The sequence below is a fragment of the Ranitomeya imitator genome, chromosome 3, assembly GCF_032444005.1.
Source record: "Ranitomeya imitator isolate aRanImi1 chromosome 3, aRanImi1.pri, whole genome shotgun sequence".
Classification (NCBI taxonomy): domain Eukaryota; kingdom Metazoa; phylum Chordata; class Amphibia; order Anura; family Dendrobatidae; genus Ranitomeya; species Ranitomeya imitator.
In genome coordinates, this window is record NC_091284.1 from 651,500,943 (window position 1) to 651,514,660 (window position 13,718).

Here is a 13,718-nt window from a genome sequence, read left to right on the forward strand (position 1 = left end):
TGTTGTTAACCCTTCGCATCCTCAGGAGTTGGCTATATGGTAAAGACTGTTTTGTGTGTACTGGTTGGAAACTTTTGAAGTGGATTATCGAATTAGTCGCTGTAGGTTTCCGATATAAAGATGTACAGACCGACCCTTCCTTTATTTCTCCCAAAACATCAAGGAATTCTAAGTGCGATCCCCCAAAAAATGGATGTGAACGACATGCCCATTGTGTTGGATTCATTGAGATATGATACGAAGAGTGCAAAACTTTCGTCTGTACCATCCCACACGAAGAACATGTCGTCCACATATCTGAAGTACAGTTTAATATGCTTCAAAAACTCGTTTTCCACCGAATAAACAGGTTTTTCTTCAAAAAGTCCTAAGAATAAATTTGCAAATGTGCATGCTGCCGGAGTCCCCATAGCAGTCCCATTTGTCTGGATATACCAGGAATCCATAAATGTAAAGGCGTTATGCGTCAAAATAAATTTCAAACCTTCACAGACGAAGTCAATGAATTTCTGATCTCGGTCTGTGGTTCTCAATATCTATTTGACGGATTCTACCCCTATGTTTTCGGAATCCTTGTGTACAAATTTACATCAATTGATGCTAGCGCAAACCCTGGTTGCCACGTAAATTGCCGTATGTTTTCGAAAAATGAATTTGTATCCTTGATGTATGATGGAACATCTTTCAATTATGGCCGCAATAACCAATCTATGTACTGGGAAAGGCGCTCTGTGAGCGACCCTATCCCAGAAATGATTGGACGCCCTGGTCGACTTGTAACCGATTTATGTATCTTTGGGACATAATACCAATGCCGTTTGGTTGGGAACTCCGGCAGCAGCTTCTCGGCTTTTTTCTTTGAGATTACATTTAACTCAACTAATTTTCTTAAAAAGGATCGTAACTCATTTTTGATCCTCTGTGTGGGGTCTCCCTGCAACTTGCTATATGTGTCGGTGTCTGACAATTGTCTATTTGCCTCTAATATGTACATCATTCTTGGAATCAACACCGTCTTACCGCATTTATCTGCCGGTCTTACAACCGTCAGACCAGCTCTTTATCTCCATTAATGCTTTTCTCTCCAAAATTGAGAGGTTGGGTGGGGTTTTTGGGTACAATAATGCTTCCATATCCCTTATGCCTCAAAAAGATCAATCCTATTGCCCGGAGAAACTGGTGGCATATATTTGGAAGGGACTCCTCCCATGAAAGGGATGATGGACATAGACAAGTGGATGAAATTTTTGATGAACCTCTGTCCATCAGCCCGTTCATGGGAGGCATATATTCTCCCCTGTTCATGGGAGGGAGAAACTGGCATATATATGAGGTCCACTCATTTCAAATAGGCGCAGCACATAGTATAGAAAAAGAAAATACAAATTGGCTAGAGCAGGGAGTCCCTAAAGGGAATTATCGTTGCGGGCATTGCCCTTATTGCAAACATCATATCAAGGATCGGGTCATCATAAATATAGGCCCAATCAGCCATACAGTTGCAGAATTTACATAGTGTAAAACTAATCACGTAGTATACGTGATATTTTGCCCGTGCAAGTACTATTATATAGGCAAGACCATACGCCAATTATATGTGCGATTCAGAGAACATTACAAATTAGTTTCCTCAGGAAAAGGGTACGGAGGCTAATTATCCATATCAGGGAGAAGCATGGGAGGAACCCGAACGTTATGACGTTTGCAGGGATAGAGAAGGTTTCATTGCCCCAAAGAGGTGGGGATTTGCATAATCTGCTATTGAGACGCGAGGCAAGGTGGATTATGCAAAGAGGCGCGATGGGCCCAATAGGGTTAAATGATAGAGTCGACATGTCGATCTTTCTGTAACAAAGGTAAATTTATTGTTCTATTGTAGGTAAATGGTATTTGGGAAACACTAAATTTAATGCAGAATATGATAATAGAAGCAAATATAGTTGGAGGAATGAACAGCTTTGCATAGTTATTATCTTGTCTAAGGGGTACTTCCGTCTGTCTGTCTGTCCTTCTGTCACGAATATTCATTGGTCCTGGCCTCTGTCTATTATGGAAATCCAAGTCGCTGATTGGTCGCCGCAAAACAGCCACGACCAATCAGCGACGGGCAGTCCGGAAGAAAATGGCCGCTCCATACTCCCCGCAGTAAGTGGCCGGCGCCCGCTCCCCGCAGTCACTGTCCCCGGTGCTCCGCTCCCCATAGTCTGTGTCCCCGGCGCTCCGCTCCATACTCCCCTCTGGTCACCGCTAACACAGGGTTAAGGCCGGCGGTAACACATTCCGTTACCGCCGCTATTAACCCTGTGTCCCCAACCTTTTACTATTGATGCCGCCTATGCGGCATCAATAGTAAAAAAAAAAAAAAAAAAACCTGCTATACTCACCCTTTGCCACCTTTCTTGCTCCTCTCCACGCTCCCGGGATCGCTCCATTGCAAGCGGCAGGTTCCGCTCTCGTCCCAGGGCTGGTGTGGGACAAGGACCTGCCGTGACATCACGGTCGGTCATGTGACCACGACGTCATCATAAGTCCTGCTCACACCAGCCCTGGGACGGGACCGCAAGCTGCCGCTTGCAATGGAGCGATCCAGGGAGCGTGGAGAGGAGCGAGAAAGGCGGCGGATGGTAAGTATAGCAGGACTTCAATGGGCTATAGGTGAGTATATGTTTTTGTTTTTTTTTTTCCTTTTTCCTAAGTCTCTATACTACGTGCCTCTGTGCTGGGCAATATACTACGTGGCTCTGCTATATACTATGTGGCTCTGCTATATACTATGTGGCTGGGTAATACGTGGCTGGGCAATATACTACGATGCTGGGCAATATACTACGTGGCTGGGCAATATACTACGTGGCTCTGCTATATACTATGTGGCTGGGCAATACGTGGCTGGGCAATATACTACGTGGCTAAGCAATATACTATGTGGTTGGGCAATATACTACGTGGCTGGGCAATATACTACGTGGCTCTGTGCTGGGCAATATACTACGTGACTGGGCAATATATGACGTGGCTCTGTGCTGGGCAATATACTATGTGGCTGGGCAATATAGTACGTCACTGGGCAATATACTACGTGGCTGGGCAATATACTACGTGGCTAGGCAATATACTACGTGGTTGGACAATATACTACGTGGCTGAGCAATATACTATGTGGTTGGGCAATATACTACGTGGCTGGGCAATATACTATGTGGTTGGGCAATATACTACGTGGCTCTGTGCTGGGCAATATACTACGTGACTGGGCAATATACGACGTGGCTCTGTGCTGGGCAATATACTACGTGGCTGGGCAATATAGTACGTCACTGGGCAATATACTACGTGACTGGGCAATATACTACGTGGCTCTGTCTGTGCTGGGCAATATACTACGTGGCTGGGCAATATACTACGTGGCTGGGCAATATACTACGTGGACATGCATATTCTAGAATACCCGATGCGTTAGAATCGGGCCACCATCTAGTTAATTAATATTACCCTTTGTAAATATGTCCTTAATAACACTGAAGTTGTTTGGTGCTCAAGTGTCAGATTTATGAGCGCAATGTAAAGTATTGTCATTTGTGATTTTAAATGTTTTTATGTATTTCACTTGGTGGTGAATAAAGAGTGTGGTGGGAGGAGTAAGTGCAGGTATTTCTTTCCATGTCACATCCTTCTAACCACTGACCCGTAGAAGCGCTATACCAGCGCGAAACGGCCGTCGTCAGAGCCTGCACACTCCTATCTTCACACACCCCAAGCCATGAAGGTTTTATTACGTGACTGAATAAAGGACAAACCATTTTAAGGATTGGTGAGTGCTGCGTTCTGTCATATGGACTGCATTTCAATGCTTTTTCAGAGGAGCACCCGAGATCCGGAAGCTAAGATTCAATGAGCACACTACGTGTTAGGTGCTTTGATCCAGTGAAGTCGGCGGTGCTGTCTACTATTTATCTTTTGACAGACGCCATCATATGCAAACCATGTTCATTTTAGATTATACCACTCCCAAGAGAAAATAATATTTCATATTTTTGGGTGGGTTAATACCTAGTACAGATCTTCAAAAAAGGAAACATCACACTGGTAAATTGTGTACATTAGTGTCCCTAAAAAGTGACTAATTGAATATACACTGCACATACATAAAGAAATAAGGTATTCCACCTGTATTGTGATATCCTTGTCACTAGTCTGAATATGAACTGAAGCCATGAGGCCATCAGCATTCCGATCTAGATCCACTTTCACAATTTTCAGGGAAACCGGAGACCTTCCTGTATCAAGCAGATCAAATCTCTAAAATTAAATAATAAAAAAAAGCGCTTAACATTAGGATAGCAAAATATAACAAAAATATTTTCAGATCAACCATTTTACACACACAATACATTACAGTGCAGTGCTATATACTGATGCTACGAGTTCAATGTTCCTCAACAGTACATGGCTTTGTACATGGAATGACTCCATCCTATAACTCCTAGAATGTTGGACAAAGTATAGGGAGTTTGGAGAAAATGAAAAAAGAACATAAAGCATATGGACACATTTTGAGCACTTTTTTTCAAATGCACGTATTAAGAATAATTTTTGCAATAGAGTTTCCTTAAAATTTAAAACACTTCAGCTTCTGGGCAACACTGCACATAGCTGTGTTAAATGTGACTTGGCTCCAACAACAGAGATAGCAACAATTAGGTTTCTACTCCTAAAACCCTCAGCTCAGCTTTGATATGGTTATAAATCTGCTTAAAATCCTTAGTTCAACCTCATAATGTCCGCCATGCAGCTGCTTCTAAAAATGTGCTACAGAGATAAAGGGGCGCAGGATTCGTGTATAGTGTGTCCAGTGTATAGTAGACATTAGGGTTGAGTGAAACGGGTCGGCCAGATTCAGAAGTCGCCGACTTTTGGCAAAGTCGGGTTTCAAGAAACCCGACCCGACCCCTGTTTGGGGTCGGCCATGAGGTCGGCGATCTTCTGATCTGGAATCGGAATTCCGATACCGAGTTCCGATATGTTTAAGATATCGGGAATCGGTATCGGAATTCATATTTAAGTGTAAAATAAATAAAAAAAAAAAAAAAAATATTGATATACTCACCCTCGGACGTGCCCTGGTTCTCATCGGCAGCCTTCCTTCCTAAGAATGAGCGCCTGAAGGACCTTAGATGATGTCGCGGATTGTGATTAGTCGCGTGACGCCCATATGACCACTCACGCGACCAATCACAAGCCGCGACGTCATCTAAGGTCCTTCAGGCGCTCATTCTTAGGAAGGAAGGCTGCCGGTGAGAACCAGGGCGCGTCCGAGGGTAAGTATATCAATATTTTTTATTTTGATTCTTTATTTTACACTTAAATATGGATCCCAGGGCCTGAAGGAGAATTTCCTCTCCTTCAGAACCTGGCAACCATTAGAAACCCAATGCACTGCATTGGGTTTCGTGTTTCGGCCGACCCCGACTTTTCTATAGGATCGGCTGATTTCACTCAAAGTCGGGTTTCGTGAAACCCGACCCGATCCTATAAAAAGAAAAGTCGCTCAACCCTAGTAGACATCATAGGAGTTCGTTTACCCTCACTACCTTGAAGATAATCGATGTTTGGTTGGTGGGAAATTAGTGAAAAATGGCATATATATTTTTTAGACTTTTCAAACACACTTAAAACAGAAGGATAAATTAATTTTTGCAGAGACAGTGTAAGAAAGGTCCTTTTTTGGAAGATCTTAGCCACAATACATTACATTTGGTTCAAAATTTACTGTGATGCAAACTTAACAAAAATTCTACAAATTCCTTTAGTTTTTCCTAGCAGAACATCTCGCAAGCTGGAATATTCTTGGAGACACCAATCCTCAAGATTGGCTGCTGGCATCTCTTTTTGCAATTGCTCACCAGTAATGACGTGTGATATGTGCTTGACGGAATACAAGCCTGGAGACGCTGCAGACCATGGTAGCATGTTTAGGCAAATCAGGATGCTCAAATCGCAAGAGCAATATGTGGCCTGGCCTTGCCGTACCACTCAATCCAACACCAAATCAATGTAAGACCAGGGCAGTCAGTGTACATGGAATGAAGACTGGAGGGGACCGGCTACCATATATTATCCCACCCCACACCATAATTCTGGTAGTATAATCAGTGTGACATTCAGTCTTGAAAGGCTCTTCAAGGCATTTATATTGTGGTCTCCAGACCAATCTCCAGCTATGATTGCATTAAAGAAAAAGCGTGACTCGCCCTGAAGACGACAGACTTCCATTGAAGCCTCAGGTCTCCATCTGAAGACCGTATGAGCAACACAATGCACAATGAAAAGGCCTTCATGAGGGATCACATCAATCCTACTCCTGGGATTATTGTGTGGGTAAGCATAATGTATGGTCTTCGGACCCATCAAATCTCCTCTATAGGTACGCTAACAGCACAGTGCTACATTGATTTGATGGTGTAAGGCTGGTTTCACATTTCCTCTAATTGTTCCTGTCCTGGTCTTGGCTTACAAATACTGATGTAAAATACTGACCAAATACTGCTAGTGTGATGGCAGCCTAACAGTTGATATGGACAATTGCCAATGTGTGAACGTGAAACATTTTTCATCATAAAGGCCAGGCCACATGTTGCTCATGCTACTGTGAATAGCCTGCATGTCATAAGTAACCCTGTGGAGGACAGGCCATGGTCTTGTCTTCCATCGAGCACATCTGGGATATCAATGGTCGGCAATTACCAAGGGAGCTGCCAGCAGCGGATTCTAATGATTTGTGTGCCCAAGTGCAGTCAGTGTGGAGGAACATTCCTAAGACAACCATAAATAACCTCAATGTGGTTTCCATTTTTTTATCATTTGCATTTCATTAACATGTCTATTGATCCTGTGATTTGCATTATGACTTTTCCTTCCTGTTGCTGTTTCATTGCCAAGGAGTGTATCTCCAAAGATTACATTTTAGTGCAGACTATTATTTCATTTTGATAAATGTACCTTTAATGTGTCCTCTACGGCCGTTCTGCCTTCTTTTCCCAACACCACAGTGTAAGGATAAAGTCTCTGAATGACTTGTTGGGAAGACATTGTGGGGAACACATTCTTCAGTTATAAAAAGACAAACAAATTAGGTGTTAGTCTGACATAGCGGACAACGCAGCGGGGATGGAAGAGGCCCCCATTTAACAATTTAATGAATTGAATCACTATTATATGCAGAGTTCATTGAGAGTACCGCCGGGTGGTACTCCTGGAAAGCCAGACGTGTCCTCGATCGCCATAAACTGAAAGCTGCGTATTTATAGAAGTCATTACATAAACAAAAGTAGCTGTAATGTTTTAACAAGGAATGTGCTGCGTTAAATACTTACAGATGTATTTTTAGGAGCACCATTAACTCTGCATTAAATGTAGTGAACAAGCAGTATAATAATCCTAACAACCATTCCAAAGTCAAGGCTGTTCACTGTCAGATTTAATGGCCATGGACAATTTCATTAATTTTATAAATAAATCAATCATTTCCGTGCTGCCAGCCTATTCTTAAACATTAGAACAAGAAATGTTCCTGCAGATTCACGAGGTCTCTGCCGTAAACCAACAGGAAAGCTGCGGTAGAACGTAAACCACTTAACGAGATACCATTTATTAACTATAATAAAAAACATCTATCTTTCCAATCATTAACAAATAAATATGTGCTACATATAGTTTAGGTACAAGTAAAGGGATTGTTTTATCATAAAAAAAATTCTTAAGAGAGCTCCCATTGTGATTCAGCTTTCTCTTGCAGCAGTAACTAAAAGGGGTATAAAGAGCAATGGTTGTCCACACTAGTGGATTTCACGGTCTGTATACGGACCACAATACTCGGGCTGGCGGCAGATCTCCTGCCCTGAATTTCCAGCCTCATGTGTCTATGTCCAGGTATGTTGACCATGAACTAAGCTAGTGTGACCGTGGCTTATAGAGAGCTACTTTTTGATATTGGCCCTCTACTGTGCTTCATGAAGAGGTCCCGTTTATGTTGCCCATAAGAACAAATTGGTTGCCATCGTAAAACAACCCTTTAAAGGGGTTGTCTGGGACTATTTTAGGTTTTCCTATTGGGTCAAGAACTGACAGACAGTTGCTAACTACTTGCCTGTTCTGCCCAGTGCTGGTTGCCAACAACTAAAGTCACTAGTCACTAGTAGTGTCCAGTAATTGTCAATTCTGCACAGCACGCAGATATGTACATGTTGTTGCTTGTGTATGTAACATAAGCGGATTTTGCAATGGATATGTATCGGAAATTCTAAGCTCCATCTGGACCCAGCCTTCCCAATGTTTTAATAATAAGTATTATGACTTATTGTTTTTTACCCAGAAGTCCTCAGTTTGAGCTTATATACTAAAACAGATCCACATCATTAAAGAGCAATCCCACGCTTGGTAAATTTATGCACTGATGCAATTGGCAGAACGCTCTGTCTCCCTTCACTATTGTGAGAGGAAATAAAAATAACCACATTTAAATTCACGCTCTTGTCCCCTTTCTGCTCCTCTCTGTGATTACCTGATGTTTATATTACTTAGGTTACGAAAAACTCCAGCCAAAATAAGATTTCAGGTTCTCCCAATTCAGTTTCTGACCCACAAGTAGCTGTCTGACAGTCAAAGTTACTGGCCTGCGAAGTCGGCACCGCTATTCCCCAAAGGGTGACATGGCATTTGTTTGTCCCTTAACCGCTTCAGCCAATCACATTGCTTATGGCGGTAACTTGATGCAACAATGTCAAGTGTCCCGCCAGGAATAGCGCCTCTGGCAGGAAAGGCACAATTGTGGGAGGTGAGTATTCATTCTTTTTATTTTAAAATGGGGCACTAAAGTGATTAAGAAGGGGTTGTCCAGTAGTGGTTGCCCAGAACCCCTTTAAGACTCCTTCCTGTGGTATTTACAGAACAGCTTTGAAATTGTATCACTAGAAGCAGTTTACCAAAATGCCAACGGCTGCTGCCAAATTGTCTGCTGGGAAGTCTGGAAGCCCCAGGGTGGCAGATTCAAGGGAGCACAGAGTGGTAGCAAAAGACAGAAGATGAGAAATTCTGAAAGAGAAAAGAAATGTAACATTTTTATCATTATTGTGAAAAATGTTATATGTATATTACTGGTAGTATATTTTATACATTGATACAAGATTTCCCTTCTTTTCTTACAAAGGTAACATTACATTAAAACTATACTCCAAAATATGCCAGAGAAGGAAAGTCTGTTACCCCTGAATCACCCAACGATGGAGAGGACACCCCATATGGCGCTCATCTCAAGACTCTACACGTATTTAGATTCTTATATAAGCTACTCTTGTACTCAGCTCCAAATTAACAAATGGAGTCAGGAAGATCCTGACTTAACACCCAAAAATATCTTCATGCCAGTGGAGAAATCTCATTGGTGGCTTCCATCATCACAGAAATGCTACTGAAACCGCTTCCTATTGCTTACCTAACTCTTCTTACATGTTACAGAACAGGGATCCACCAAACCTCACTTAGCTTATAATGCCAGGAACCACACACTAGTCTCTATCAGCGTATCTGGGACTGTCCACAAATACAAAATTGCTAGTCCCAGGTACATAGATTTGATATCCAGCATAGTCCCTAATGCCGGAGATAACTCTACAAGGGTCATCCTCAGTTAGGTATATAAAAACACACAACCAAATACCAATCAAGACCTCCGAATCTTATCCTTCATCGTAGCGGCAGCCAGCAAGGACTTTTTATAAACAAGGAAACAGGCGCCACCTCCTCCTTAAAACTTTTTTTTATGGAAAACTTTCCTTCATTATATATAGTTAATGGATAGAAGCAGCACAATATAAAGCGCAAAAAGTGAGGTTATTTTAACCCTGCTGTACTGTTCGGGTCTATTTGAGAAGCAGCAGATTATTTATTATGAGGATCTGCAAATTGTGGTTAAGTTACTTTATGTATAGGTGTGAATATGAGTGTTTATTTTATTTAAAAAATTTTTATGGAATAATGATCGTTACACATATACTGCTCGAGTCGATAGGAGACCCAATAATATTTTATACATATCTCCTGCCATATTTTCAGTCACAAAAAGTTTATAGTATCATTGTGGATTATTTATTGCACCTACTATAGTTTATCGATTGCCTTGCGCAGGCGTGTACTACGGAGGACAGAGAATGAACTTCAATCCAATATTGCGGCCAGCATGCAGCCAGCGGGTAAGGAAAGGGTGAATCAAACACCCGAAAACTCCGCCCATATGACCGAAAACCGGTCTTGACACAGGTGACAGGTTCCCTTTAAAGCTCAGGTATATACAGGAAAAAAAGCCAGAAAAGAGTCAGGCTAGGCGAGTTGTTTCAGATTTGACATATGGACTAAGAGGACAAAATGTGATATGTGACAACTTTTTTACATCGCACCATCTGGGGTAGCTGTTGCTAAAACTTAAACTTACAATGGTGGGCACTGTAAGAAAAAGCAAGCCTGACGTGCCACAAGGTATCCTTGGCAAAATAAATGCTCATGGCTAAACGTTTTAGTTTACTGGAGAAAAGACAGTGGTTTCTTACATAACAAACAGGTCATTCCGATGAGCACGATGCACCACGACAATCCAGTAAGTTGTCGAAATGAAAAAAAGCCACAGATGATATTAGACTAGAATTTGACCGAAGGGGCAGGTGATACACGAGATCAACTAATAGCTACGTGCCTAAGCAAATGCAAAACCAATCGGTGGCCAATGGTTTTATAATAGTTTTGATGTATCTGCCTACAATGCATTTCTTTTATGGCATGAAATAAACCCTGATTGGAACTTATATACACTGTGTAAACAAAAATTATTTCTGGAAGAATTAGGATAGTCACTTGTTATGCCATCTCCACTGCTCCAAAAAAATGAAAGGAAACACTTAAACAACATAATGTAACTCCAAGTCGAACAAACTTCTGTAAAATCAACCTTATCAGTTATGGAGCAACACCCAGACTGTGAATCGTGCTGTTGTGTAAAGGAAATAGACAACAGGTAGAAATGATGGGCAATTGGCCAAACAACCCCTATAAAGGAGTAGTACTGAAGGGGAGACCACAAGCCATTTCTCTGTTCTCATCGTTTTTGACGGTTTTGGTCACTTTTACATTTTGTCATTGCTCTCATCTCTAGAGGTACAGTATAGTAGCATGAGGCACTGTCTACAACACACAGAAGTTGCTCAAGTAGTGCAGCTCATCCAAGATGGCACATCAACGCGAGCTGTAGCAAGAAGGGTAGTTGTGTCTGTCAGCACAGTGTCCAAAGCATAGAACAGATACAGTACTAGGAGACAGGCAACACCAGGAGACATTGAGGGGGGCGTCAGAGGGCAACAACCCAGCAACCGGATTGTTACCTCCTCCTTTGTGCAAGGAGGAACAGGAGGAGCAGTGCCAGAGCCCCGCAAAATGACCTGCAGCAGACCACTAACATCCATGTGTCTGCTCAAATTGTCAAACAGACTACATGAAAGTGGTATAATGGCCTGACATCCACAAGTGGGTGTTGTGCTTAAAGCCCAACACAATACAGGGCAATTGGCATCTGCCAGAGAACACCAAGATTGGCAGATTCGACATTGGTGACCTGTGCTTTTCACAGATAACAGCAGGTTCACTCTGAGCACATGTGACAGAAATGATAGAATCTGGACATGCCATGAAGAACCCTCTGTGCCTGCATCATCCTCCAGCATGGCCATTTTTTCTGTGGGTCAGTAATGGTGTGGGGAGGAATTTCTTTGGAGGGCTGCACAGCCCTCCATGTGCTAGCCAGAGATACCTCGACTGCCATTAGATCCTCAGACCAATTGTAAGACCATATGCAGGTTCAGTGGGTCCTGGGTTCCTTCTGATCCATGACAATGCTAGGCCTCATGTGGTTGAAGTGTGTCAGTAGTTCCTGCATTATAAAGGCACTAATGCTATGGACTGGCCTGCTTGTTCCCCAGACATGTATCCAATAAAGCACATCTGGACATCATGTCTCATTCCATGCACCAACGCCACGTTGCACCACAGACTGTCCAGGAGTTGACTGATGCTTTAATCCAGGACTGGGAGGAGATGCCTCAGGAGAACATCTGCCGCCTCATCAGGAGCATGCCCAGGCGTTGTAGGGAGGTCATACAGGCACATGTAGGCCACACACACTACTGAGCATCATTTACTTGCCTTGAGGCATTTCCACTGAAGTTGAATCAGCCTGTAATTTGATTTTCCACTTTGATTTTGAGTATCATTCCAACTCCAGAACTCTATGGGATATCACTTTTGATTTACATGGATCATTTTTATGTTTTACTGTTCTCAACACATTCCACTAGGTAATGAATAAAAAGATGTGCAACTGGAATATTTCATTCAGTGATATCTAGGATGTGGTATTTTAGAGTTCCCTTTATATTTTTGAGCAATGCATATTAGGAAGAAAAGTGTAGGAGCAGCAGCCATAGTAAACCACATCCAGTAGCATGCTAACAATGCGAACCCACGGCCTCCACCAGAACCAGAAAAAGCCTAACAAGGAAAAGATGCAGCATTTGTCCATCTTTTGTGATAACACAGATATTACATGTCCTAGTGTAGTAAAAGTTTATGTAAAGCACTTATGAGTTATTTCTATTCAAAGGGTAAAGATGCCTGAATATAGCAATAAGTGAGACTCTAAAACTTTTTTTTTTTTTTTCATTTGTTTTTTTACCAACCATGTTCACATACAGTTAAATAATGCAACTGTGTTCAAACAATACGCTTAGAGTAGCTAAATGCCATAATAACAGACTTTAATAGGTGTTGACTAGAACAGTACAAGTCTGTAGCCAATACGAACAGAACAGCAGGACTAAGCACCTGAATATTATTCATCACCCTTTTACAATTGCTTTTCCATCATGATAGTTTCTCTACAACTATCTGGTAATGAGAAAGAATACTGGCAAGCACCCCAGATATACGCAGTGATTTATAACAAATCTCTCACTGGTACTGTAGAGGAACTCATTCCTTATAACTTTGGGTCTACCTTAGAATTGTTGACTATACAAACGTCTTCTCATCAATATATTATATGAATGTGTCATAAACTTGATAACAAACAGACATTACAGATGAATGCTCTGCTTGTACTTCATTCTGATTAACCCATTTCCTCACAGGTACTCTCACTTTATGGCCATGTTCACATATTCAGTATTTGGGGACTTTTTTATTTCAGTATTTGTAAGTAAAAATCAGGAGGAAAAGTATAATAGAAACACTTCACCACTTCTGTATTTTCCACCCACTCCTGGTTTTGGCTTACAAATAACTGAGGTAAAATACTGACCAAATATTGAACTTGTGAACATGACCTAAGACAAAATCTGTAGCCCCACTCCTAGGTTCCCAATCAGACAACCTTACTAGACATTAGACTCTCACCCAAGTCATGCTCCTCACCTGAACGTCTGCTCTTCACTTTCCGGTTATCAAGAGGAGGCTGTGATAGCGGTATCATCTATAACTGATCAAACGCTACCAGATTACCTCCCAGATGGCTATTCTTCTTGTGATTAGGGCACAAATATATAGCGCCACGGTAGTTAATTTATTGGACGCTACACTTACATTTATAACACACTCCCGCACAAACACACTTTGTGCTCTCA

General features: G+C 41.9%; 1 protein-coding gene across 1 annotated transcript in view; it reads right to left on the minus strand.

Annotated features, from left to right (window-relative positions):
- Positions 1-13,718, minus strand: part of VWA8 (von Willebrand factor A domain containing 8) — a 616,504-nt gene that overhangs the window by 409,786 nt on the left and 193,000 nt on the right. The window contains exons 9-11 of the mRNA XM_069758217.1: positions 8,982-9,090; positions 7,000-7,104; positions 4,168-4,299 (exon numbers count right to left, since the gene is read on the minus strand). Of these exons, the coding sequence (XP_069614318.1) occupies positions 4,168-4,299; positions 7,000-7,104; positions 8,982-9,090 (346 nt within the window). The remainder of the gene's footprint in view (positions 1-4,167; positions 4,300-6,999; positions 7,105-8,981; positions 9,091-13,718) is intronic.